Here is a 26,785-nt window from a genome sequence, read left to right on the forward strand (position 1 = left end):
TGCTGACACTGCTGCTTCCAGTTTGACCACAAAACAACCAGAATGAAAGAATCAGTTTCATCATGCAAACTTTTTCATGCAAACTAGACACAGATTTAGTTTCAATGCATTGACAAGCAGCTAAACTGTGGAAGAGAACTGTGACCACAGGGCAAGCCCTGCTTCACCAGCCCAATCTCCTTCTGTGACAAGGTGACCCACTCAGCAGGTGAGGAAAAAGCACTGCTGAGGTTGCATCTCAAGTCCTATGCTCAGTTTTAGGCCCCTTATGGCAAGAAAGGCATTGAGGTGCTGGAGTGTGTCCAGAGAAGCTCAGTGGAGTTGGGGAAGCATCTAGAGATTAAGTCATGAGTGGCTGAGGAAGCTGGAAGTGTTTATCCTGGAGGAAGGGAGGCTCAGGGGAGACTTTATTGCTCTCTACAATGCCCTGAAAGCAGATGGCAGCAAGCTGGGGATGGATCCCTTCTCCAAGGCAAAAAATTAAAGGAGTAGAAGCAATCCAAGAGTACAAGAGGAAGGGGAGGAGGAGAATTTTGCCTCTGTGCAAGGGGACATAACTCTTCATTGCAATAAAACTCAGAGTAAGATGACATGGCCCAGAAAACATCTCACCTCTCTACCTAAGCCAGCCACATCCACCTACAGTCCCTGTGTTCCTTTCAGCTTCAGCTTTGGAGGGCCTCGCCAAGGGCCACCTTAGTCCAGAGAGCCCCAGGGGGATCCTGTGGATGGGTTTGCCCAGGGTGGGGATGCCCAGGACCCTCTGAGCCCAGCAATGGGGACCAAGGCTGGGGCTTGTGGGCTGGGAGGTGTGGCTCTGGGGGTTTCAGTATCATAGAGGGTGTATTAAACTGGAGGCTGTGCCAGGGATATCACCAGGCAGTCCCAGCCCCAGCCCCAGCACATTTGGATTCTGGCAGCCAGTGAGTGCACACACAGGGGGAAGCTGGGCTGGCTGGGGGCTGGGAAAGATGCCCTGGGGGTTTAAAGCCAGAGTGAGAGCTGGGGCCCTCAGGGCAGGGAAACATCCCCAGGGCTGGGAAAAGAGTGGCTTGGGGCTCTCAGCGTGGCAGGTGCCCAGAGAGGCTCTGGGGACATTGCAGGGGTCGCCAGCCCCCTGCTCCCTCCCAGCCAGACTCCCCACTTCCTCCAGGCCATGGGTCCAACAACAACTCTCATCCTGGCTCTGCTGGGTATCTAGCCTGAACCTGAACCACCAGGCTGATGCGTCCACAGCCATAGGGACGCAAGAGCATGAGGAATATCTCCATCAGGAGATGACTTGGCTTCTGCAGGAGATTGAGGGGAGCAGTGGCACCACGGAAGCCCAGCTCTGTTCTGCACTGCAGCAGCAGTGGCTTCTTTGGGTCAGCGCAGCAGCCCTGGTTCTGGTTCTGCTCACTATGGGCTGCTGGGTGGTCAAGAGAAGGAAGCCTTAGGAGCCTCCTCAGCTGCTTACACTGTTCTGGCCTCCCAGAAGACACCTGTGAGGTGGGAATCAGGTTGACTGTGTGATGTTTGCCAGCGCTGAAGTCTCCAGTCAACGGTTTATGATTTATTTGTGAATGCTCACAAGATTCAAACAAGTGTCTATATGGTGGCACTGATAATCTGCCAACCTCTCTTTGGTATAACAAAATCCCATCAGTTGTTTTCTATTTTCCAAGTGTCTTTTTTTTTTTTTTTTTCAGCAAGTCCCCATCTCTCCTGTCATAACAGATGTGTGAAGCTGGAGATTTTGCCCTTTTCCAGGGAAATCATTGTATTAGAAACAACACTTGGCGTGAAACCCAGGGGTGGGTACTCGGGCACGCAGACACATCAGCACTGCAGATATGAGCAATGCAGACCTGAGGCTCCAGCACCACCTTCTTCCTGGCTTTTGGAACGTGTTGCTCCGCAGGCACTGTGCTGCCTCTTCCAGCAGAGCCAGAACGGCTCCCCAGGGAGCAATATCAGACTTCTGGAGCTGCAGCTTCTGATTACAGCAATGCTTTCTGGTAGCATGAGATGAACTGCAGGAATTGAGCAGCAAGGGTGGAGCCAGTGCCTCACACCAAGGTCAAAATGTGCCCATGATTTCCCCTTATCCACCTCAGAGTGGTGTCTGGAGGGAGCTGTCCCTAGTTCCCCTCCCAGCCCTAAAAACATGCTGCTGAGATGAGGAGAATGTGATGGTTTGTTTTTCTCTTATGTCCTCTCTTCCCTCAGGAGTAGAACTCCTCAAGCCATTGAAAGGAAAGGGTTTCGGCTGCCTGTGTGTGAATACAGAAGAGCAACCTAAAGGCTTTCATTAAGAAATCCTAATTAAGAAATCTTCACTAAGGAAGGCTGCTGTTGTAATGGGAAGATGTCTTAAAGGACAATCTGACTAATGCAGGGTATAACAAATGTCTGTAACAGCAAACAACAGCAAGAAGTCGATGAGCAAAGTCCCAGGCTGTATGACTCCATCCTTAACCCCTTAGAGCTCGCTGCTGGAGCAGGATCAAATCCCTGCTCCACTCCAGAATGCACATCTCAAAGGAGAATTTTTGAGACAGAGAGAAGGTGCACTGTGGCACAGGGCTTTCTGTGACAGCAGCAAACACAAACACCCTGTCTGAGGAGAACTGAGCCCTGTTCCCCTGCTCAGATTTACTGATGAGTGTCACCTAAGGCCTACAGCTCCACACCCAGTGGGGATGTGGGAGCATGCCATGACGGGATGCTGTGGCCATGGAGAGGATGCTGTTGCCCTTGAAGGGATGCTGTGGCCCTTGAGGGGACGTTGTGGCCCTTGAGGGGATGCTGTGGCCCTTGAGGGGATGCTGTGGCACTTGAGGGGATGCTGTGGCCCTTGAGGGGATGCTGTGGCCATGGAGAGGATGCTGTGGCCCTTGAGGGGATGCTGCACCTCACAAAGAGTGGCACACTAAGGGATGCTCACAAACTCTCATTCTGATTTCAGCCTCGTAGGTGTCTTCTGGGAGACCAGAACAGCTGACTGTAATCTGATGAGGAGACTCCTGGAAATTCCCTTGCCTGGCCAGCCACGGTGAGCAGGACCAGAGCTGCTGCAGAGCGCCAGCACCAGGGCCTGCCTGCGCTTGGCAGCGAGTTGCCATGGCTACGAAGTGAGCTGCTTTGAGGGGGGAAAAGATGAAATCTGGTCTGGCTGTCAGTCTGCAGCCACCGTGTGAGCCGTGGCAGTGCCTTGTGCAGGGGGCACCAGTGCCTCCAAAAGCCGCCGCCCATCCCAGAGCGTCCAGCTCCCAGGTGCTGCACGCGAACTTTGGAATGGGAAAGTCAAGTCATCCTGAGCTGTTACAGGAATCAAGGAAGAACTGAGCACTTTTTCCAACTTCACTGCGGTTGGAGGGCTCTTGTCCCCACTCCCTGGCCAGCTGCTGGCAGGGGAAGAGCTGTGTCCATTCCCACCATCTCCATCTCCTGGGCACCACTGAGCTGACACACAACAAGGGTGTCCTTGGGCCACGTCCAGAGCTTTGTCTCACTCCCCAGCATGGCTTGGCAGGCTCAGCATTCCCTCTCTCCAAAGTGCACCCCTGCCTGGAGAAGGCTTTTTTTAGCTCACTGCAGCCAGGAACTGAAAGCATTGTGTTAGGGGTGAAGTGTGAGCACAGAGCTGCATGTAGAAATCTCTCGGCCCTGGATTAGCTTTCAGCTGCTTGTTCTGCCTCCAAAAGGAAGGAAAGAGAAAAAACAAAGTGCAAAACAAAGAAAGGAAAAAAGAAGAAAAAAGAGGAAGAGAGAAGGAGAAGGAGAAGAAAGAAAAAGGAAGAGGAAAAGAAGAAGGAAAATGAAACTGAGTAAAATTTTTTTTTAAAAATCAAGCAGATCCCACGCCTTCACCAGGTGGCACTTATTTTAAGTGTTTCAAGAGAAAATAAGGAATGAATCAACAGACTATGCCCCATGAGTACAATCTATCTTCTGCCAGCTTGGCTCCAGTTTGGAATTAGTAGTAAGTGTGTTTAAAAAGAAAAATAAATTAAACAGGCTCTGTATGACTGGCATTTCAGCTGTGTCCTCACATGTATACTGGCAGAATACTCTGTGCATCAAATTTTAATTGCAATTAGTTCTGAAGTTAGAACACAGATGCTTTTATTTGCAGCAGTGAACCATCAGTGCTACAGTGCTGTCTTTTACCTGTTAAATTGAAGTCTGAAAAAACAGGATGCATCTGACAGAGTCCACAGCAGATTGTTCTCTCTCAGCTGTAAGAGGACTGATATTTTCCCCATGGGTCTCTCTCCACACGATCTGAGAACAGCCTGGACACTGATTTCACAGAATGATTTTCATTTTTCCGCATTTCACAGCCCTGCTGCATCCTGTCTCAGGCCCAACATGATGGCAATCCTTCACTTCCAGCTGCAGGATCCCTCAGCCCAGCTCTTTGGATGTGGCAAGCTCTAGTAACTCTTCACGGAAGCAAAAAAACCCACTGGCACCTCCCCAGTGGACTTTACAAACTCCAGAGTTAAGTTCTATTAAAAGGAGATTGCATCATTTTAAGATTCCTACCACTCAGTTTTCTTTGCCTCCTGTTCCAAAATTTATAGAAATAAAGACACAAACTGAATGTGAGTGAGAGGTGAAAACAAATTTAGGCAAGGCAAGATAACCATGAAAATTGTTGTGTTTTCAGTCTCAGAAAGGATCAGTTTCTTAGGCAAAGAAAGATCACCTGTCTTGAACAACATAAAGATAGAAGTTATGCTGCACATGCAAGGGAAGGGTCCCACCCACAGGGTGGGAAATGTGCACCCCAATTTCCCGGCCAGCTCACTCTCAGGATGCCTCTCACCACAAGAACTCGTACTGCCAGCATGGTTATTTCTGCCTCCATTCACTACTCAGGATTTTAATTTACATTAACAAACTGGAGACCGAAGCTCGAGGCTGCTTCACTACTTGAGTTATTACTGGCTGTGTCTACCCCCACATTGCACAACAGGAATAAGAAATGGCTTCACATGCAAACAACCGGATATCTTCCCCACTTTTCCTCACACGTCACACCACGCACACAGCCCCACAGACAAGGCTCGCTGCAGGAAAGGGGGCAGGATTTCCAACAACGTGATAGCTCCACTTGTTTTTCTACCAAGTTTTGCTGCTGCAGAGGAGAAGAGGGAGCTGTAAGCTCTGGCAGCAGGCAGGATGAGATGAGCCATGGGGAGGAAATGAGTCACAGCCCCAGAGGGGCAAAGGGAGTTCCCCAGAGAAGAGACAGCAGAAATCAAATCCTGCTGTCCTCCTGGGGCACCCTGAAGAAGAGGAGACACAGCTGGGACAGAGTGTACCACTGGACAGGAGAACCCACCACAATTATGCCACAAATGCTCAGAGCCGTTTTGAGCTGTGAAAGGGCTGTGTAGGTCTAAGAGTTTAAACTCCTCAGATTCCGTCTTCCTGCCACATCTTTCAGTATTTCTCAATACAGCAAGGAGAAGCTTGAAACTCAAATGTCATCAGAATATGGGGAAAAAAAGAGCTGAATAGTATAATTTAACCAAAGTAATGGTGCATAGTTGACATTGTTTTGATTCCCAGGAGTGGTAGAAAATAGGCTACACCACAGACCCTTTCTGCAGGACTTGGGGCTGAGGACACAAAAGCCTGTGTACAGCAAATATTAACCCAGGTATGAGTTACCTTGAATGAACCTGTGCTGCCAGCAGGACAATTTGAAGCATCCAGTAGCCATTAAAAACAAGAACGAAACCAAAACAAACAAACAAACAAACAAACAAAAAAAAAAGGTGAAAAGCACTGTGGTGAAATTTATTGGGCAAGGTTTAACAATGTCTAACACATATCTTCAGCTGTGAAAGACAAGGATATAAAGTCTGGTACCTCCTGGTGGTGTGGTGCAGCTGATTTTGGGTTTTTTTACAGAGCCCTGGTCCACACGGTGAGGAGATGGAGAGGAAGGGAGGCAGTGCAGCCCCACCGACAGGCGGATGACTCCCCCAACAGCACAAGCACAGCAGCGCCCAGCTCGTCCCAAACTCGTCGTATCTCTGCTCAGAAATTCAGATCCGGGCTAGAATGACTCTTAGGAACCTTCTGGCACAGGATTTCTGGCAAGACAAACAAGAAAAGCAAAGAGTACAAGCACAGTCTTGTCAACAGGTCCGCGCAGAGCGGAGCCCGGCTCGTCTGCAGAGTCAGGGAAGGGAAAGGAAAGTTTCAGCTTTAGCAACCCAGCTCCGCCAAGGTCCGGGCACTGCTGCGGGTGAGTCACGCCTTGTGCATCCCATAAAGAGCTGCTCTGTAAACACGGCAGGCAGCGAGGAGCAGCGGGGAACGGCAGGATTGCGGTCAGGGGGAGGAAAATCACCCGGCAGCCCAGCACCCACTGAGCCCAGCCCTGGGAACAGAGATAAACCATTGTGAGAGCAAAGCGCTGCTCCGCGCCTCGGACCGCTGCATCACTTCGCCAAGCCTTCCTGCAGCCCTGTGGGATCCCCCTCCGCACTCTGTGGGAGGAATCCCCTCCCCAGGGATTCCTTCTCGGTGTTATAGATGGATAATGAGATGATTGGCTCTCACAATTAGGGATAACTATTGTGTGAATATTAAGAGAAGCTTTAGTGATGTATAGTTATGTTATTGTAGCTTAGAAGTCCTCTGTTCTCCCCGTAGCTCCCTTTCCCCCCCGGTATTGTTGCCATCAGACAGGCTGGGTTGTCTAGGACAGGTAAAAAGGAGGCGTGCACAGGTGCCCCTCAGACGGGGCAGTTGGGAATGGAAAAGCTTGTTGCTAAGGGGGTGAGGCATGGCAACACCTGATCTCCAACCAAGTTACAAGAAAGCAGTCCCCACCAATAAATGGCAAAGAAGAGCTGACTGACAGGCTTTGGAACTGGCCAGGGTTAGCTGATGGAACCCCCAGGGGTATAAAAGACTGAGCATCCCTCTTGAAGGTGAACCGGCCACATGTTACACATGTGGGCAGCTCCTAGCGCTGCAACTTTTTCCTTACGTAGTCCTTTTGTAGTATTTTTATCAAGGTTTAATAAACCTCTTTACATTTTCAAAGGGAGCAGTTGTTTCTCACATTGGGAAGGTGAAGCCAGTCCCCCAGCTCCTGCTGCAAACCACACGGTTGGGCAGCGGGGGCAGAGGATGTGGGGGAAATGTCTGTGCCGGCATCACCGCGCAGACACCGGCACTGAATTCTCCAAACTCTTTGCTCTTCCCAAATCACCGGCCTGCTCGCAACCACCGGCAGTGGGTTTGGGGTTTAAAAGGATCAGTTATCTTCTGGCAACAGCACACAACGCTGGTAGAGCTTTCCAGCGCCTTTTATAAAAGCATAAATTTGCTATCATGATTTATTTATCAGTATTTTCCCTACAGTGGGAGAGGATTTTCACAGGTGTAGGTATATTAACCTGGCTCATGCAAAATATTGTTTCCACATTTAGCTGTTGCAAAAATGATGGGGTTTTGGACTTGATTTAAAACTCACTGAGTGGCAATGGAAAGCTAATACTTGCAGGGAGGTTTGAAGCTGGTCCCTGGCGAGAACGAGTGACCACATTTCCTCCAGCTGTAGCAAATTCTGAGGAGAGGAGGAGGATTTTGACTTGCTGGTGCCCCTAGTAGGTGGGCACTCACACTCATACTGTGTTCTTCGCAAAAATATTGATTTTCAGGGTCTACACAGCAGGATGCATTCATTTTCTCACTCGGAGCCGTTATTTTTGCCACATTTAATAATTGCATATTAATTATTTAGCTTATTACTCCACCCCAAAACTGCTGTGCTGCTGGCCTGGTGCCTCAGGAGAGCACAGCAGGGCAGATCTGTCTCTGAGTTCACCAGGGTGAGTCAGAGCAGAGCTGTGAGAGGAGCAGCAGGCATGGGGTGAGGGTGTCCTCCACCTCCCAGAACGCATCCCAGGGGTCCAGCCCCTCTCTCCTTCCAGGGAGCTTCTCTGCTCCTTGTCCAGAAGCAGCCTAGGAATTTGGACACAGGGCAGGGGTGCTCTGCTGGTGCCAGGGCAGAGCACAGTATCACCATGAGCAGGGGTGGCCTGGTTTTGGTTCTGGCTGGGCATGGTGTTTCTGTCCCTTGCAGTGCCATCACAAGCCACTCCACACAAACCAAATTCATTTCCTCAAGCAGAGGATTTCCTGTCACCCTTCTCTTGTTCCGTGGTGACTTGAATTACTTCAGATTTTGCAACATTCGGGGCTGCTGTTCACAAAACCCAAGTTCCCCCAAAACCACCGTGCATTTTCCACCCACCCGCGTTTGTGGCGTACATTTGGCGTGTCTGCAGATGGAGTTTTCTCACCTTCGCAATACAGCACAGGGCACTGGACACCCACAGGCAGCTCTGGGGCAGTCAGTGCTCACAGGCAGCAGAGCACCACCCCAGCTCACAGGGTTGTCTGGCCCCATCAGCCTGCCTTGGAGAAGCAGCATGTGGCTCTGCGTAGAAGTGACAGATTTGTGGGTTTGTGATGTGCAAAACCCCCTCCCTCCCCGTCACAGCTTATGATGATCTGCACGTCAGCGGCATGCAAATCGTGCTGGCTTGCTCTACCAAGTGGTTTCACCACAAATCAAGTTCTCTGCACTCCTGTGCTCTCCTTGCTCCTGAACATGCACGGAAACGGGTTTTGCCGCAGTGCGGGGCAGCCCACCTCACATCTCAGGGCAAACACGAACCCAGTGGATTAAAAGAAAGGAGGAGCTGAGAACTGCTCCCAAGGGAAAGCTGTCCGTGCTTTGGCTCCATTAATGCCATATGCCTGAGTTCAGAGGAGCGTGAGCAGGAAGGGAAGCTGCTGCAGGCAGGGATGTCCTCGGGCAGTGCATCGCAGAGCCTTTCACCCAGCCAAGCTGCATGGAGTGCTGTGGCCCTGGTGCTCACTTATCCATGGTTCAGCTCAATGCCTGTTCAATCTGCTGGCTTTTTTTTAACTACAAAAAATGTCTGCTGCCTTCAGAACAACACACAGCTGTAAAATGTTTTCCATGCTACCCACGTTTCCTTTCCAAGCAATCCCAGCTCCATGTTTTCATGCACTTCTGAAACAAGAAATCATTTACTGCGAAGCAGTGTTGCAATTTCCCATAAAATATTCCTGTACCGGCCTGTCCTTGGTTTGGCTTCCTTTTTGTTGTTGTAACTGGAAGTTGTGCTTCTTAAGAGGCACCAAGTGGGGTATTAACCTAAGAAAAGGCCTGTGAAACTTTATCTGCAGGGAGCCAGGTGCCAACGATGGAGAAGAACTTGATCCGTGCAACTGAGAAGAGATACGAAGAGGGAAGTAATGGCAGAGCAGTGGATATAATGGATTCAGGCAGGCAGGCTGTAAGCAGATACATGGTTGTCAATATTAATGCAGCTTTTAACATATTAATGTCACTTTCAGATGAGGCACTAGTTAACCAAGTTAAACACAGGATGAACCAGACGCTAACAAGGCTGATAATTGCTCACATCCAGCCAATCCGCAATTATTGAGCGGACAGAGCCCAGCATTGTAATTTGTCTGTCTCTCAGCAGGAATTTCTTGTTTCCCAGAGGTTTTTTTCCCATGCCCTGTCATAAGTGCAGAAGGTAACACTATGGAAGCACTCTTGTAATTACTGACATTTTCTTTCACGGACAGCTGCTGAAAGAATACAAGAAGAATCACAGAATCACAAAATAATTTAGGTTGGAAAAGACCCTTGAGATCATCGAGACCAACTATTAATCCAGCACCACCAAGCCCAACACTAAACCATGTCCCCAAGTGCCTTTTTTACATTTACTTGCCTTTCAAATCCCTCCGGGGATGGAGACTCCACCTAGGCAGCATCACTCTCCAAACAACATAGGATCAGGGAAGAATTTTCAAACCCTAGGAGGAAGCAAAAGAGATATTTTGCAGTCCTGGCAGAAGAGCATTTTGTGTTTTATAGCAACCAGCACTGTTCAGGTCTCTCCCAGAAGCACAGTCCTGAAACAGCTGCAAATTTTTTTTTTTTTTTTTTTTTTTTTTTTCACTACAGGATCATGGCCACTCTGTGCTGCTTCTGTCACTGACAGCTACAGCTGATACCCAGCTGCAGGCATCAGCTCTGAAGAACCCTTGCAAAAGCTGAGTGAAGGCAGGTAGAAAATATTTTTTTTTCCTCACATTCCTAGCCCTAGATGATCTCCAAGGTTTCTATCAAAATTCTGCATAAAGCTAACATTTTAGTGTGCAACTTCATTGCAAATTTATTATACCTGTCAGTGCTGTTTTTAGTTATTCTTCTTCAGTATTTAGTTATTAGTCTTTTATTCTACCTGTGAATCACAGAAACACTGATTAGTGGTACAGGGCATTACATCTTGCACAAAATAATTGCAAGATATTTACGTATGTATGAAAGCATACGCAGACTATATATAAAGTAGTTAAGAATTAGCTTTAGTTTTGCTTTTGGATTAGTTATAAACTGTATTTTAATCTGGCTTGGGCTTTTTCAACCTTGATTGCATGTGAACCTGCACATGGGTTAGATAGTGAGGATAAGAAAAGACAAACCAAAACATAAGCAGGGGTGTGATGACATGTAAAACCTTACCTTCATCACCCTGGCATCAAAACTCACTCACTGCACCTCTGCAAACCAAAGCAGACAATTTTTGACCTCTTTTACCTGATGCACTTCAGAAAACCACAACTCTTTTTCACAGCCCTTCCTCTGGGGAGCCTCTTAATACCAAGAATCCCGGGATTAATTTCACCTGAAGAAGGGAACTGCCCTGAGGGAAGCATTGTTCACCTTGATGATTAAGGATAAGGGCACTGGAGGGAATGCTATCAGTCTCAGGCAAATTACTGTTTCTGTAGCAAATGGAGACTAAGTGAGAAAATGTCCCAGAAGTACGTGGAATTTTTAATCTCTTGCAGATCAAAGCATTTTCCAAAAACCTGCACGTTGCAGTGTAAGCTGTACTTAAAAGTGATGTGTTTTATTTTGTGAGCATGGATTTCTATTGATTTTGGAACACTAGTTTAAAGTATATTTCTAAATGCACAAGGCTTCTCTGTCTCGCCTCTCACAGAACCCACCAATCTGCAATTTCTACGTACACAATTCTACCCACCACTCTAACCCTGCAATTGAAGAACACAAGACGAATGGCATTGACATTTTTGTATGTATAAATATTTACAAATCAGGCTCGTAAAAATCAATGAGGCCTAGTCCATATACTTTTCTGTATTTTTGTAATTCAGTTTACACCTGGGAGAATGTACCTCGCTCTGGGAAAGTTCTCTTCAGATAAAGCCAGCAGACAGACGTGAGCTGCAGGCTGGCCACTCCTGCATAGCTGCAATGTTTGACATTCGCTGGGGCAACGCCTCGCTCATCGCGCTGCTCTTCCTTTCGCACTCACTTTGGGGTCACAACCTCATCTGGATCTGTATCCAGTCCAGAAAAAAAATGCCTGTGGTTTGCTAAAAGCTTAATTTATAGTGTGGTTTTCAAGTTAATTACCTTGAATTTCTGCTGACTCCCAGAACTGACAGCACCCTTTGGCTTCCCCAGCAGAAAATGGGGAGAGAGGACCAAACACACGTGGGTGGAACACAATCCTGGATGATGAAGGCTACAATTTTGAGTTTTTTTCCCCTCTGGTTGTACGTGATACATTGTACTAAACTTTGGAATTTGCTGTGTTTCAATGTAACAGAGGAGAAAATTTGCATAGATAAAAACTTTCATACACATCACTCAAATCTGGCTCCAGATATTATTCAAGATTGATTTAGAAATGGTTTTGGCTTTTAATTAAAGTTCAGCTCGGTATTTAGGGAATTACAAAATATCAAACCTCAAGGAAGACTCTAATTTTCTCCTGGTTGGTGTCAAAGTTTATGTCTTCTGTCTCAGGGGAGGAAATCCCCACTCAGCAGCGGGATGAAGTCCAGCAGGAAATCTTCACACTGCACTAGCAGAGAACATAAAATTTATATGATAGAAGATGTTTATAACACGTGCAAAAATGCATGTGTCATAGATAAGGAAATAAACCTTTCTTTCCAATAGCAAGGACTGGCACTATTGCTTTCTAGAGCAAGGATGTCATCAAACTAGGCTTATCAACAAACAGAAGTTCCATGATTTAAAATTCCAGTTTCCATTTACTGAACGTGCCGTGAACAAAAACAGTAGAAGGAGAAATGAAATGTACTTCTCTGTCTTTGTTTTTTGCGGGTGTGATAAAACAGGGTGGGACTGAACGCATCAAATTAAAAAGAAAAAAAAAAGTAAATCCTGATGGTTTTGGGTTTCAGAGGAAGACAAGAGAACAAAAGCTTCCAATGAGTTTCTTTGTAAACCACAGGAAGAGGATGAAAGAAATTAAAAACCCCCTATTTTTAACTAGTTTTTACACTAAGACTTCTTTTTAACTACCCTAGATAAAAATCCAGTTTTGTACTTTGTTTTGTAGATTTTGTGAATGACTCATAAGCTTGCAGTCATACCATTATGCAAGTTATATTAATAAAATATGTATGCCTGGCAAAAATTTCATCCCATCCTGCCAGAATTTAGAGCACCTTTTTATTGGGAAGCATTTGACGTCAACTGGTGCCCTTTGGAGACGAGGCATGGTGGGGAAAATGAATCTGTGATTCTCCATTCCAATTTTAGACTCCTAATACCTTGAATTACATGGAAATGTATCCATGACTATTAAAAGCACACAAACTCTTTTTGAATACTTGTTCGCATCACACATCACTGCAGTAAAGAACAGCCTGTGTGTTCCTGATGTGGTTGCCTCCTCTTTTTCCAGGCAATAAACATCGAAAAAATTTATGTTTGTGCTGTCCATCACTTCTTGCATCTGTTTCTGATCAGCCCTGTGCAGGACTCCATGGCTAATGCCATGTAAAATCTCAGCAAGCTTCAGTGGATTTGTTCACTTGCAGATGTTCTGAAGGAATAAGTAGAAACGATGACAGAAAACACAGCGTGATTTTGATACCACACGCTTGTATGCTGCTGCAAGCTGCAAGAAAAACTTTTTTTTTCCTAGTTAAAGATAGTAAGTGTCAGACTGACTTGGATAATTACAACTGCTCCACTCAAACATCCAAACCTTCCCCCAAATGACTAAACTGTCAGAGTGGTGTTTAGGCCTTCAGTATTTAAGAAGCTGACTCAGGCACCCATCAGCTGACTCTCCTTCTGTCAGACAAACAAGAACCTGCTTTTCCATCCCCAGGTGAATGTGCGCTGCCGACATCCTTTACATATAAACTACGTCTAGCTAAGAATAAACTAGGGAAGAAATTGCCAATAAACAATGGTTTCTTGAAGCAGTGGCAAGCTAGAGGAGCCTTCTAATAGAGGCAACAATGTCAAGTCCTCGGCCCTAAAGCAAGATTTCTTTGCAAGGCGGATGGAACCCAGCCAGTTTACAAAACTCTGCAACAACTGCAGGACCTGGAGCAAGTGTCTGGGCAGCTTCCCTCCTTCTGCAGCAGTGCTCAGACCTCATTTATAAACTGAACCTACTAGTAGAGCTGGAATTATGTGCTTCTGGGTCAGCAGGACCCTGAATGTCCAGCATGATGCAGGCTGACATCATCAAGGGCTTCTTGTGTTATTGCCCTGCTCCTGTGCAGCTCCACCACCGCAGTCACTGTCAGCTCTGTTTTTTTGTCATCAGGAATGAGATGGGTGACGCTTCCTGAGGGCTGCCTGGAGTCAGCAGGGAGGGTCTGCTGCCTGCAGCCAGCTGGAGGAATGCAGCACAATCTGTTAGACCTGTCAGAGTGACCCCAGGTAAACCTGTGCGCACCAGCCCTCGTGCATTTTAAACATGGCCCTCACCTCCACCTCCTCTGGAGCACCTTGGCTAAGTGTCACAGGCTGAAATCAGAAAGGAAAAGCAGGGGTGGCTTTAGGCAGATCCCTCTGAACATTCCCCCTCTCTCTGCAGAACAAAGTCCCTTCTCAAGACCTCGAGGGGAGGCCTCACCCACTTGTCTCGGGTCTGACAGCCGAGGGCGTAGGCACTAATTGGCTTTACAGGCTTCCAACCACGTGGATCAGTCCTTCTGCCTACTCCCCAAGGAAGCAGCTGACGAGCACTCCCTAAAGACTGGGACACTTTTCCTTCCTTCTGCTTATAGACAGGGCCTCCTGACACAAGGATGTGCTCAGGAGCTGCTGCTGTTACCCCTTCAGAGTAGCACAACTCATCCAACGCCTGTTCCACCCATCCAGCCTGAGCCTGGGGTTCCCCAGCACACAATACCCCAACCACTGACTTATTTTACTGCACACAACCTGGCAAGACAAACTCGTCAGACTGTGCCCATTCCTGCACACAATGCCTGTGTTTTCCATTTTATAACCTGACAGGCTGCAAATCCCCTGGATGTGAGGGTTAATACCGCACCAGCCCACGGGATGAGCGGCCAGCTTCCAAACCAGCCGCGTTTGTTTGCGTGGTGGGAACGAGCTGATGGAGCCAGCAGAGAAGCTGAGGTGGCACAGCTCTAGGGGAGCTGGCACAGGAGCCAGAGGCTGGTGAAGGAGCTAGGATGCAAAGGCTGGGGAAGGAGGCTGTCATAGGAACAGGGTGCCAAATTTGGAGGCAAGCTGGCAGAGAGGTGGAGGAGCCGGTGGAAGACGCGAGTGTCGGAAGAGCCCCAAGCAGCCTCTGCCCGGCTCCATCTCGGGGGAAGGACAAAATCCTCGCTGAGGGCTGCCATGGAGCCTGGAGCCGCCTAGGTTCGACACCCAAACGCTTTCCCAAGGGGCATGACTCGAGTGAGGAGAAGAAAGTCTGCGCGCTCCTCCCCCCAGCCCCCCCAAAACAACGCGATTTTAAAGAAAACCCACTCTCGCTCCAGCTCAGCGCCGTCCTGCCACAGGTCCTCCCGCACCCGCGGCCCCCCTAGTTCCCCCGTCCCGGCTCGGCCCCGGCAGGAAGGGGAGGGATCCGCGGCCGCTCCAGCCGCCCGCGGAGCTGCGAGAGAGCGCGCAGCGCCGCCGCTCTTCCCCGGGATCGGCATGTCCGGGACGGGCAGGCAGCCGCTGCCCGCGGCGGTAAGGCGGGCTCGGGGATGCGGGGAGGGGTGTGAGGAGGGCGGCGATGCCGCTCCGCGCTGCCCCTGTGCCCCGCGGCCCCGGCGGGGGAGCGGCTCCGCGCCGGCACCGCCCTGGGCGCGTCCCGGGCCGGGCAGTGCCGGGCAGGGCGGGCAGCAGGAGCAGCCGCAGCGCCATGGCTTTCGCCCGCTGGTGGTACGCCATGGTGAGTGCCGGGGAAAACCCCGGTGGGGAGCGGGGACCACGCCGGTGGGGAGCCGGGAGCCCCGCGGGAGCGGCCGGCGGGGGCGCGGGGTGCGGCGGGCGGGATGCTCCCGGTGCTCCCGCCGCTCCCCGGCGTTCGGGATGGAGAAGGGGTAAGGAAACGGGTTGCGTGCGGATGGAGGCGAGACAGCGCTTTAAAAAAAAAAAAAAAAAGTGCTTCAGGTGAGGTGGAAGCGCGGTGCGCTTCCAGCTGTCCCTCCGCATCGCATCCGCTGTCAGAAGGAGACGCAGAAAAACTGGGGGTTTTGGTGCTGTTAGCAGTTTTCGTCGTCGCCCGAGTAACGCAGGCTCGCGGGGTGTGATGAAACCGCAGCAGAACGCGTAAGACGGGATTTTGTGTGGGAATGCTCCTGTTTTGGGGAAAACTGCGCTGCGTCTTTTCCCAGGAGCGTGCTCTTCTCGGCAGGTGGGTGGCGGCGGTGCTGCCTCCCCGAGCAAACCACAGCTCTCTGACGGCTCCGTGTGGTTTGCATGGACTTGGGTCGCTGCTCATTACTTTGACGAGCCCGCGACTGCTTTGAAAGGCTTTTAAAAGCCTTTAAGAGACCTTTATGGTTTGTTACGCATAGGAGGAAGCAGTTGGCCTCTGTACGGAATGGTGAAAAGAAAAAAAAAAGTTTGCATTCTGTTTAAGTTTTACAGAAATCATGTGTCGTGAAATGTTGGTTTCAGGGAAAATATCACTTCAACGCATTTCTTAAATATATGATCAGGAAGATCAATATATATCATATCTTGAGGTGATAAATGTACTTTTAAGTTGTTCCATGTAGCTTGGGTCAGTATTTTCAGGTATCAGTTGTTGTGTCAGGTCAAATCAGTGCAGTGGAGGTGGCACAACATCACAAAGGGGAAACTTTGAGAATTACTGCACGAAGCTATGGAATGGATTTAAAAGGCCTCCTTAGCTTCGTGTCATTGCATCCAGGGGAAGAAAAGATACCAAGAAATGGCTATGTGTGATCAGGTAAGAAAACTGCTCCCACAGCTGCTCCTTTGGAAACCCTGGCTGTGGTTGTTGGCACTTGTGGGCCTCCATGTGGGACCGGAGTCCTCTCCATGCATGGGGAGGTAGGAGAGGCAGGAGGGGTGGGTGAGAGGGACAGACGCAAAGGAGATTAAGGATTTTACTCTCAGGTGTATTTAAAGCTGGGGTTGGATGCAATTAGAGTCTGGATTTTACCTTTTGATTCTTTACCTGGCTTGATTGTAACTCCCCTGGCAACTCCTTGCATCTGACAGTTTTCCAAGCAGTGCCAAAGATCTCTGTCTTCCTCCCAGTTCCAGCTGAGAGCAAAAGTCAGATTCCCATCTCCTTAAATGTCTGTAGTGCTGAGTTGGTTGACTTTAGCAGAGAATCTTGCAAGACTTCACTTCTCACCCGGTTCCTGCACATCTCTGACATGCTGCACCGTGGCCTTAAACCAAAGGCTTGTTAATGCCTTCTAAATCTCCCGAGGTTTAGAAGGAATTTCTTGCAAGCAAAGCCTTTAGTGAGGGCTGGAATTTTTGTGCACAGAGGTGTCTATTCAGTTGTTAGTAATTTTCTCTGTGCAGTTTCACCAGTTGCTCTCTAGTTTATGAGTGCTGTTTGAGTCAGAAGTTTAAAGGTGTGTCTTAATAGCGTGGTGACATTTTTGTGCACTTTAGAACAGGATGAAGATCTCGGGGTAAACTTTCTTGCTCATGACACTTATGTATTTTTGTGAACATGTGATTATAGGTAGGATTGTGTGGGTTTTTTTGGTGGTTTTTTTTGGTGGTTTTTTTTTAGTTAGTAAGGTTGGAAAATATTTTGAGCTAGCTTAAAAGCTACAAGGAATTGTTAGCTCATGAGTTAAACTAAAATTGTCACTTCAGCTGTACGCCCACTGTTGATGTGAGAGAGCTGGAGCTGCTCTGATGCACTGCCTTGGTTATGAATCTGTATCTCTGGCACTGGAAGATGAGCAGGAAAAGGAAAGAGTGCCCGAAGAAAAAGCCAGCTTGTCATCATGAGCTGTGAATATGAATGAGCAGTGGATGTACACTGTCCCACAAAACCTGAGCTTAGCCTTCTGACTAAGCAGATTGATTTACTGCCTGATTCTTTTGTTGTTGTTGTTTGTTGTTGTTATTTGTTTTTTAGGGGTTTTTTTTGTTTGGTTTGGTTTGTTTAGTGTTTTTTGGTTTGGTGTTTTTTGGGGTTTTTTTGGGTTTTGGGGTTTTTTGTTTGTTTCGGTGGTTTTTGTTTGTTTGGGGTTTTTTTGTTTTATTTCTTTTTTTTTTATTTTTTGTATATTTAATTTTTTAGTGGAGGGTTCGAAGCTTGAAAATCCAGATAAGAAAAGTGCTGTTGGAGGCCATTATTGAAATGGGGTCCCTGATCATACCTTATGCATCAACTCTTTAGGGAACCAGCATGGTTTCCTCAGGTGTACTGTGAAGCTGTGCTTTCCCAGGTTGCCTCTTCAGGACAGCAGACTTTCCTGCAAGGCAGTACTTTCACAGCCTGTTTTGTTATCTGAGGCCAGGGAGTTGAATGTCAAGGCTAATTGTGTACACAGTGCATTACTCAACTTTCTGGAAAAAAAATAAATAAAACAAAACTCTTTGGTCTGACCATATGTGCTTTGTTCCCTAAGTTGAAATAAACATATTTGGCCTCTGAGTCAAAGTCTCTTTATTATAGATGCTGTTTGGCATTGCCTTCTGGAGGGAAGATGTCATGCTTTTAGTGCCTCTCTGACTTGGGCTCAGGGGTAGCAAAGTTGTGCTCCTTGTCCTGGTCTGTTCTGCATCCTCTCTGGGCACTGAAGCTGCCCTGGGATCCCTCAGGGAGTTGTTCTGCCTGAGGCTGAGGGCATCCTGCCAGTCCCTTCCACATCTCTCTCTTCCTAGTCCTCAGTCTGGATGCTCTTTTGATGCCGTGCTCCTGTCTGCTGTGGGTTTCTTTGAAGTGAAGATGAGGAGGTGGACTTAGGGAGGAAGGGTAGCACAGATTCAGCCCTGATAAAGGCCTGGCATGCTCAGTAAGAAGCAAGTATTTAGTTCCTACATTCCCTAATTGAGTTTAGTAAAAGAAAAAGAAAAGAAAAGAAAAAAAAAATGAAAAAACAACTAGAGACTGCAATTGGTGTTGCTGCTTTTAAAGCTGTGTCTGATTTTGAAGAAGGAAACAAATGAAAGCAAGATAAGACTTTAATAGCTGGATTCAGGATAATACTTGATTTTTGGAGCATTTTGATGCTGTGGGTATCCATGCAAGAAGAGAGCCTGATCAACAGGGTTCTCCTTTAGCCCCTGAGCCTTATGGCAGTGCTAGCTGTGAAATTCCTGTTCTGTGAGCAACAGGAGACTCACTGGCACTGCTCTTACTGATATGTGTGCAATGAGCTTTTATTGTAGCAGTAAAAAGCACAGATAGCTGGGTAAATTATGTCTCTACTGGAAGTGCTATTATGGAGCAGGGAACCAGTTAATCTCTTACCTGAATAGACAACCAGTGGGTCTTGGTTTTCTTCTAAAGAGGCATATTTGGAACAGGACTATAGCGTTTCAAATTTTAAAACTCATTGAGTGTCTTAGTCATAACCAAACTCATTTTAAAAACTTGAATTGTTAGAGGTTGTCCAAAACAAATACTGAAATTTCTGTTGCTGTAGTACTTTTGTCAGCCTGCGTTTTCTCCTGCTGATGTGCTGGAACTGATTTCTGTTGAAGATAGTGCAGTGACACATGGATCATTGCTTTCTCCCTATAGCCATGTAAAGAAAAATCTGCAGGAACTCATTACTTAGTGGATTAGCAGGCTCTACCTCCTGCTGCTGAGTCCCAAAAACAGAAGGGAGTAAATGGGTCTTGAATCATCTCCTGTCTTTACTTAACGAAACAAACCAGACGTGAATCCTCCCTCCCAGATGTCTCAGTTGCCGTGGGAAGTTACACTAGCTGAGATACCAGAGAGTAGCTCTATTATGTTGCCTTTTATATTAATTTATGCTTTTTGCTTTTATTATTTTTGACAAGAGACCTTTTGAGGGACAATATTCACCACTTTTCCAAGACAGCTCCAACACTGGCTGGATGCCACTGTGTGTGCTGAGCAAAATGTGTCTTTCTTTGCATTGCTGCACATGGGATGCTACTGGGATTGTACATCAGGTTAAGTGAAAGGAAGGGCAGATAAAAGATGCAGGAGGTTCAGGGATCCTGGAAGAGCTGTATTTCCTAACGTGCACCTGTGCCTGAACTGTTGGAGCATCTATTTTTCTTTCTGTATCAGCACCAGAATTACAGCAATCACGGTAACAGCTTTCTTTCAGGTGAGGAGGGATGGGCATAAACAAGCATTTCAGTGTGTCTGAGGGGAGTTCAGATGTTGGAGTGGGTTGCACACATCATGTTGATGTCTCCGAGAGCTGTTGAGTTGCTGCTGAAGCCTGTGGTTCTGACATTTCCAAAACAAGCACTGGAGAGTGTTTTGCTGGTGAGGGATGAGTGATAAGCTGAATATCTTCCAGAACTTTTCACAAGAACAGTCGTGTAACTGCCCTAAGAGTCATGACCTTCTGAATGATTTCTCTTGGAGTTATCCAGCAGGCCATTTAGAAATCCTGTCCATTAGTGAGAAGAAAAGCTTTAGGCTTTCCCTGCTGTCATTTTGTGGTAGCTGAAAGGAATCATCCTTGCACTAAGAAGTTTGAGAATTTCTTTGTGTGTGGAAGATAAGACTTAAGGTCTAAATAATACACATCTACTTTCTCTGTTCACAGCATGGTGACAAGAAGGCAAGTGAAGCTTCTTCCAAGGCGGGAGAGAAAAAAGCAGAAGTGGAAGAGGTAAATCCAAGTGTTTGAATATATTAAGAAAAGTTGGGAATGAATTTCCTCCTGTTCCTCCTGTGCTGGTTTTTGCCTTTGGATAGCAAAGTGGTAGTTTTTGGACAATAAACTGGTGACTCCAGGCAGTCATTATTCATCCCAGAAATGTTTTATTTTGTCTTGTGCTGCCGGGCAGCCTACTGGAAATGTTTTTGTTCGGTTTTTTTTTTTTGCTCTGTTCATATTTTACCTAATACTTGGTATCCATGGAAGTTACCTCAGTGGGGTGTCTGCTGTGCAGTGCTGGTGCAGTGTGGGACACATCTGATTGCCCTGGTTTTTCAGTTGCCCAGAAGTACAGGTGAAGGGAGTGCACCCTGATGCTTTCCACCTGATGGTTCACCCTCAGCAGAAGCGATGTGGGAAATAACTTTGCCTAAGCCTGTTTGACTGCACTGCAAATCAGGGTCAGTGAATGCTTTTGTTACAGTCCTCTGAAGTAGATGATTCAAGCAATTGCTTTTCTTTCCTGTCCAGAAAGCAAGGAAAACTTCTCTAGCCTGAGAATATGTTCCACCTTTCCTCTCCAGACAGCTTGGTTTTTTTTCATAAATACCGTTGTGCATTTAACAATCTTGGTTTAATGCCATAATATTTGACTGCACATTGTTCTTCCTATTAGAGAAATGCTGACATTTTTAGTGGGAAGGGTGGGAGTTGAGGCCTGTAGTTTGGGGTTCTGGGGTTAATGTTTCTGACCTCCCATTGAGAAGATCTGTTTCCAGCAAAACAAGGCTCTTACTAAAATTTATTGTCCAGATACTTCTGCTTTTTGAGTCCTTAGAATATTGCATGTATGTTTCCTCTTGGGAATTTCTTCATATGTTTTATTTATTATTTATTCCATCCACTGTGCAGTCCTTAAAAGTGGAAATAGATCAAAAATCTCTTCCAGAGACCCACTGAGGGGCATTGACTCCACTGTGACTCATACCTACCTCCAAAACATACTGATTTGTTAAGCAGTAGAGGAAGCAACTCAGAATCTTTCAACAGCTGTCCCAAGAGTCAGCGATGTTACATTTTTTTTTAAAGTCAGACATAATTCCTATAGTCTTCAATTTTTGAGGCAGAAATTTGTAATGCATCTGTAGAGAGCTTCGAAGAGTATTGTGTTTTTTCACCTGCCTGCTAGAAAAGGTTTGGCATTAGAGAAATTACAAGAAAATATTGTGGTCTTTGGAGAGTTTGTATCCATACTGAAAGGAAAACAGTAAAATCAGTATGGTTGTTGTTCAACCAAAAATAACAGCAAACAACTCTTGTCTCTCAGATTCTTTGGGTATATAGTCCTGAGGGAGTGAGAGAAGGAGGGTAGAGCTTTGAAAAGCAAACTTAGGAAGGGCCTTAGTGGGAAGTGCTAAACTTAGGAAGTGCTTTGAGTGGGAGATGCCAGTTAGCCACAGCATCAAGAGGAACCCTGCATGAATACTGTTACGATGCAGAAGAGGCTTCTTAACCCTTTCTTCTTGGAGACTTAAAAGTAGACTGAAGAAAGCACAGCAGGTTTGCTGTAGATAGAAACCTGTTTGGTAAGCAGGGATGGAGCTGTGATACCATGGTGGACAGGGCCGTGTTGTCCTTGGAAAGACTGATTTCCATCACTTCATTGCCTCAAGATGTCAGCCAAGGAAAGACACTGTCACTGTCACTGACACAATGATACTTGCTTGCATCATTTCAGCAGTGCTGCTCGAGCTGTGGGTCTAGCCAGGATGGGGGAATCTGCTTGCACAGGCAGAGTCAGCTTTGGGTTGAGATTGAGTCAGTCTGTCAGTCCAGTGAGGAGCAGCTGAGTGTGTATCTGTGCATGGAGCCCTGTGGAAACAGGCAAAAGATGTGCTGGAAGTTCCAGATGTGTTAGAATATGTAATTGGGAAAAAAAAAAAAAAAAAAAGAAAAAAAGAGGGCAGTTCTTTCGTCATTGTAGATGTCAATAAAAGTGTATGTGCTATGTTGTATTTGGCATTGCTCCAGGACAAAGGCTCAAGTCATAGGGATCTGCCTTAAAATCTTGATGTCTTGGTTGGTAGAACCTTACATTTGTTGAGTTCACCTTCTAGGGAGAATCAGACACTTGCTGAAAATCTCCAAAAAAAAACCAGCTGAGAATCTCATTTCAACTTTACTGAAATGTTTTCATTCCTTGTGGGTGTATGTATGGGGGAATGTGGGAAATGGAAAAATAGAAACTTCCATAGACATTGAAGGATTTGATCTGCAGCCTTAGAAGAAACTTAGATTGATGTAAAAATAAAGTACACAGACATTAAGCAGAAAAACTACAAACTTATGTTTCTATAGTTGTAAGTAAGAGTATGCCTTAAGTAAGTAAGAAACTGTATTGACAAGATGGTGAAGGGTTTATAGTGCAGTAATGTAATTGTATAGAGTAAGCTAAGAGTTTATAAATTATAGCAGAAACATGTGTGTAGTTGTGATAGTAGCCCATTGGATAAAAGTATACTCATTGCAACAGAAGTAAGTAAAAGTGAGAGGTTAAAAATGCAAAATAAAGCTTGTAGCAAGAGCCTTTTGGATTAGAAAGTTATGTATTGCCTTGTAACAAAGAACTTGTGACTACTTTGAGTTATGGCTGACTGCTTGCTCTTTAAAATCTCACAGCCTTTGAGACTGATGTTTATCTGGGCAATAAATCGTTCTCAGCCCAACTGTAGTCCCATCCCTTCAAATTAAAACACCAATAATAGTAGGGGGGGAGGGTTAACAGAAAAGAAATGGTGGTTGTTGCAATTGCTGGTTGCTCATGCAGGTGAAGCTGTGGCCTGTTGTTGCAGCTGGGATGCAGCTGCCACCCAGTAGAAGTGAGTGGTGTGCTGCAGGTCCCCCAGATCTGTCCCTCTGCTCTCTCACTGTGATGTGACATCGCGGACCTGAGCCACGTGTTTGCAGCATGCCGTTGCAAAGGGTAGTATGGAATGGTAAATTTCCTCTCTTCCCCTTGCTTCCTGGTGTTCCAGGGCTTTTAGCAGTTTTGTCAGCGTATGAGGGACAACTGGTGTTGTTTTATTTTGTTCCTCATCTGGATATTGTCTTCAGCTTACGTATGTGTGTGCCTTCCTCCCAGTTTCAGATCACTTCCACTTTTGAGGCCATTGGGGCACGAGTGCTCTAGAAGCTCTTGGATGCTAAAATATAAATGCTTTCAAGGGCAGGTGGCACAAAATCACCGAAGAAAAACCCAGGATGGTTTATAAAATACACTTAACCCAAGAAACCCCTGGCCCACTGATTGAGTCTGGAAGAGTATTTAGGAGAAACATCAACATAGACCTGAACTATTTTTACATAGATGGTTTTGTTTTCTTTCCTATCTGCTCCTGACCACTGCTAGAGACAGGGGAATGATAAAAGTGAAGCTTAGCCAAACTCAGGAAGGCAGGTCTTGCACCCTGATGAGGCACATGGCCCTGCTGTCCCAATCTTGCACACCACGTCCAGTTAGTGCTGCCTGTCAGAGGGCTGCCCTTGGGGCACCGTGTGTTCTGCTATACAGCCACATGAAATTCACAAGAATAGTGCAGAACAAGTGCTCACATTGTGTGTGGCTGTGCTCTGAAACCCCCCTGCTCTGTGTTGATCCATGTTAATAATGTGGAGGAAGATCTGTTCTCCTTTTACTGTCGCAGAGAGAAATACCAGGGGGAGATTCTGTGTCTGTGTAAAAGCCCAGCCTGTGCATGGCTGCTGTCTGGAAGTGAAAATGTGATAGTAAAAAGGAAGACAGAGTCATATATTGTAGGAATTGGAAGCCCCAGCTTAGAGTGAGGCCCTATTTCACCAGGTATGGTGTGAAATAGGACCCTCTCCGTGTGTCCTGGCATTCTGAGTTGTTCTTTACAGGAATGTAGGCAGAACCTGTGCTGCTTCTTCAGCTCGTTGTACTTTACTTATCAAGAAATACATTCTTTACTTTGAAAGGATGGCAGTGATGACTGGTGTTTGAGCATCTCTATCCTTTTAGAATTGATTCTTTGCTCTGAAATCAGTGTGTCTGTGGCACTTTTTAATCCTGAGGCTTGCCACTTAGGATTCCTTATCCAGAAAAAGCAATAATGCTGAGTAAAGGCATTATGACTGGTGGAAATCTCGTTGGGGTGCCCACTGCTGGTCTGAGTTGTGGAACTGCATGGGTAGTTTTTACCTGCAGTGTTTGTGAGGTTTCTTTTTACTTGGGTACCAAATTATTAATTTATATCTGCATTGTTTGTTTGTTTTCCTTCCCCTGTGTGCCTCACAGCGCCTCAGCACTGGCAGAGGGATTGTGGCCTTAATCCCTCTTCAGTAGACGAGTAGGAAGTTTCTGGGAAGCACAGCAGCAGCTTCTTTATCTGTCTCACTTTTCTGTTTTGGTGCTTCTTTTGGCTAAAATGCCAAAGGTAGTTGAAAAATAACATTATTTGAGTTAAATCCTGGTACTTGGTGAGAGCTGTTGCAATGTAAGTGTCTGCCTTCAGAAGGAATACAGGGTGATTGCTGCTCGAGCTGTTCTTGAATGAAAGATTGATAGGGGGAGGCTGATATGCTGCTGATGGTTGTCAAAAGTGTTTGCAGAACAGAGATTGCACATCCGTGCCTCTTGTGGTTTTTTTTTTCCTCAAGACAAGTGTACTGTAAGCATTCTTACTGCAATCTTACAATGAACACTTGAATGTTGTAGTCCAAAATGAACACTAAGTCCACATTTCTGGACACCAGTATTAACACATTTTTCACTTCCTTTGCAAATCCATTTAGCAGAAGAATGTGTATTTCATCTGCCCCTTATTAAACCTGCAGAATTAATATTCCACTCTGAAACAATGTTCTGTCTTTTTGAATCCACTGCTAACAATGAAGAATAGATTGTAAGAACCTGTGTGCTACAGCTTTTATTCCTTCACACACAGTTCTTTGCAGGGCCATAATTCATTTAATTCATCCCATAAAGAAGCTGTGCTTTGATAATTCATTGTCTCTGTTAATATCAGGTTGGGAAGCAAGGTATAAGCACAGCTGCAAGGTAATTCTTCACTTGTTTGTGTCTGAAAATGTCACAGAAGAAAAATACTCTTCCAGTTCTTGGAGGGGGAGAAGATGAGGACAGCTCTCACGCATTTGTCAATAAAGGGTATCTGAGCTTGTTTGCTTGGAGGGAACATCTTGAGAAACACCCAAACATCCTTGTTTTAATCTGGGTGAAAGAATGATAAGCCTGAATTGAATGATAAACATTGAATGAAGTGGCCAGCACTTCTGCTTTTACAAATGTATTAAGGGATACCTGGATACCAAAGAAGTTGCTGTTGAAAGATGAATCTGGGAACTAAAATACACCTTACTCCATGTGCTGTGATCAGTATTAACTGAGTGATACTCATTTGATAGGGTGGCTTCAACTTCCACATGGATAATCTCCAAGTAGTCTTTCTCTGTTGTAGAGTAGATTTTATTTGTTAATTTTTCTTTATCTTTTATTGCTGTTTGGTTTACCACCAAATAATTATTTGCGTTAACATTTTTTTCTTTATTCTGTTTAGTTGATTAACACAACTTCATACTCTGAACAAAGATTTATTTCACTGTGTTAGCTGGTTCTGGTTTTGGTGGGGGGCTTTTCTTTATTTGGTTTTCTTTATTGTTTTTTAGGGGGACATTGGTTTTTTTTCTTGGTTTTTTTGGGAGGAGGGATTTTTTGTTTCTGGTTTTTTGTTTGGATTTTTTTGTTTTGGGAGTTCTTTTTGGGTTTTATTTTGTTTGGGGTTTTTTTGTGTTGTTTTGGTTTGGTTTGGTTTTAATTGTTAGTTTGGTTTGGTTTGGTTTTGGGGGACTTCTTTTGTAGCTCAGACTTGGTGGGAGGTGGGGAAAGCTACCCTTGTGCCTGAAATTTTTGAGTATGTTGGTGAGGTGTCATAAAGACTCCCTTCTCTAAAACAGTACTCTATGGATTTGTGGAATTCTATGATTCTGTGATATTTTCAGAGCATCACAGTTCTGTCAGACATAGTCTTTGGTACCGAAGGTGAATCTTGAACACCATAAACCCTGAGCCAAAGGCTGAGCGTGAGGTGGCAGTCAAGATCTGTGCTGCTGAAGGTGTGCCCACAATTCTGATTGATCTTCAGAGTTTTGCTCTCTTTTTTTTTTTTTTTTTTTTAGTGATTCTTTTATGGTGACTTCCTTTTTTTTTTAATTTTTCTCTTTGGAAAGGGGAGGCAAGCACTTCAGATTTTGAGCTACTTGGACAACTCAATTAAAAGTTGGAGGATTTGTGGGTAATGCTCATTACAGGGTCTTCAGTGCACTGTGTCAGAGACAAAGCCTAAGGTGTTATACATCTCAGGACTGTCTCTACAAAATTACAAATGTATCACACTTCCACCACCTGCCTCCAGGATCATCACCACCTCAGCTGGAGCACTGCTTCCTTCCTTAGGGAGTTAAAAATGCTCATTTTAACCAGAGTTGCATAATATGTGCAAGGAGACTGTCTGCTCCCTTAGGCATGTGTGGCCAGAGGAGAAAAGATGGAGACAAACCTGACTGACACATGATGGAGGGGGCGAGGCTC

General features: G+C 46.0%; 1 protein-coding gene and 1 long non-coding RNA gene across 5 annotated transcripts in view; one reads left to right on the plus strand and one right to left on the minus strand.

Annotated features, from left to right (window-relative positions):
* Nucleotides 1–9,793: 9,793 nt before the first annotated feature.
* On the minus strand, nt 9,794–14,952 carry LOC119695536. 2 transcript variants are annotated; one of them, XR_005255243.1, is made up of 4 exons: nt 14,882–14,952; nt 11,853–11,964; nt 10,595–10,632; nt 9,794–9,882 (listed from the first exon to the last, which is right to left on the minus strand). It is a non-coding gene; the product is annotated as an uncharacterized LOC119695536 (long non-coding RNA). The 2 variants fall into 2 exon arrangements; XR_005255244.1 differs by lacking the exon at nt 10,595–10,632 and having other exon boundaries at nt 9,798–9,882.
* A 5-nt stretch (nt 14,953–14,957) lies between these two features.
* Nucleotides 14,958–26,785, plus strand: part of CAST (calpastatin) — a 50,373-nt gene continuing 38,545 nt past the window's right edge. For 2 of the 3 annotated variants that reach the window (XM_038124249.1, XM_038124250.1), the window contains exons 1-2: nt 15,101–15,293; nt 20,107–20,172. In XM_038124249.1, the coding sequence (XP_037980177.1) occupies nt 15,135–15,293; nt 20,107–20,172 (225 nt within the window). In that variant the 5' untranslated portion in view covers nt 15,101–15,134. The other variant, XM_038124251.1, reaches the window with a different exon arrangement.

This window comes from Motacilla alba, chromosome Z (genome assembly GCF_015832195.1).
Source record: "Motacilla alba alba isolate MOTALB_02 chromosome Z, Motacilla_alba_V1.0_pri, whole genome shotgun sequence".
Lineage (NCBI taxonomy): Eukaryota > Metazoa > Chordata > Aves > Passeriformes > Motacillidae > Motacilla > Motacilla alba.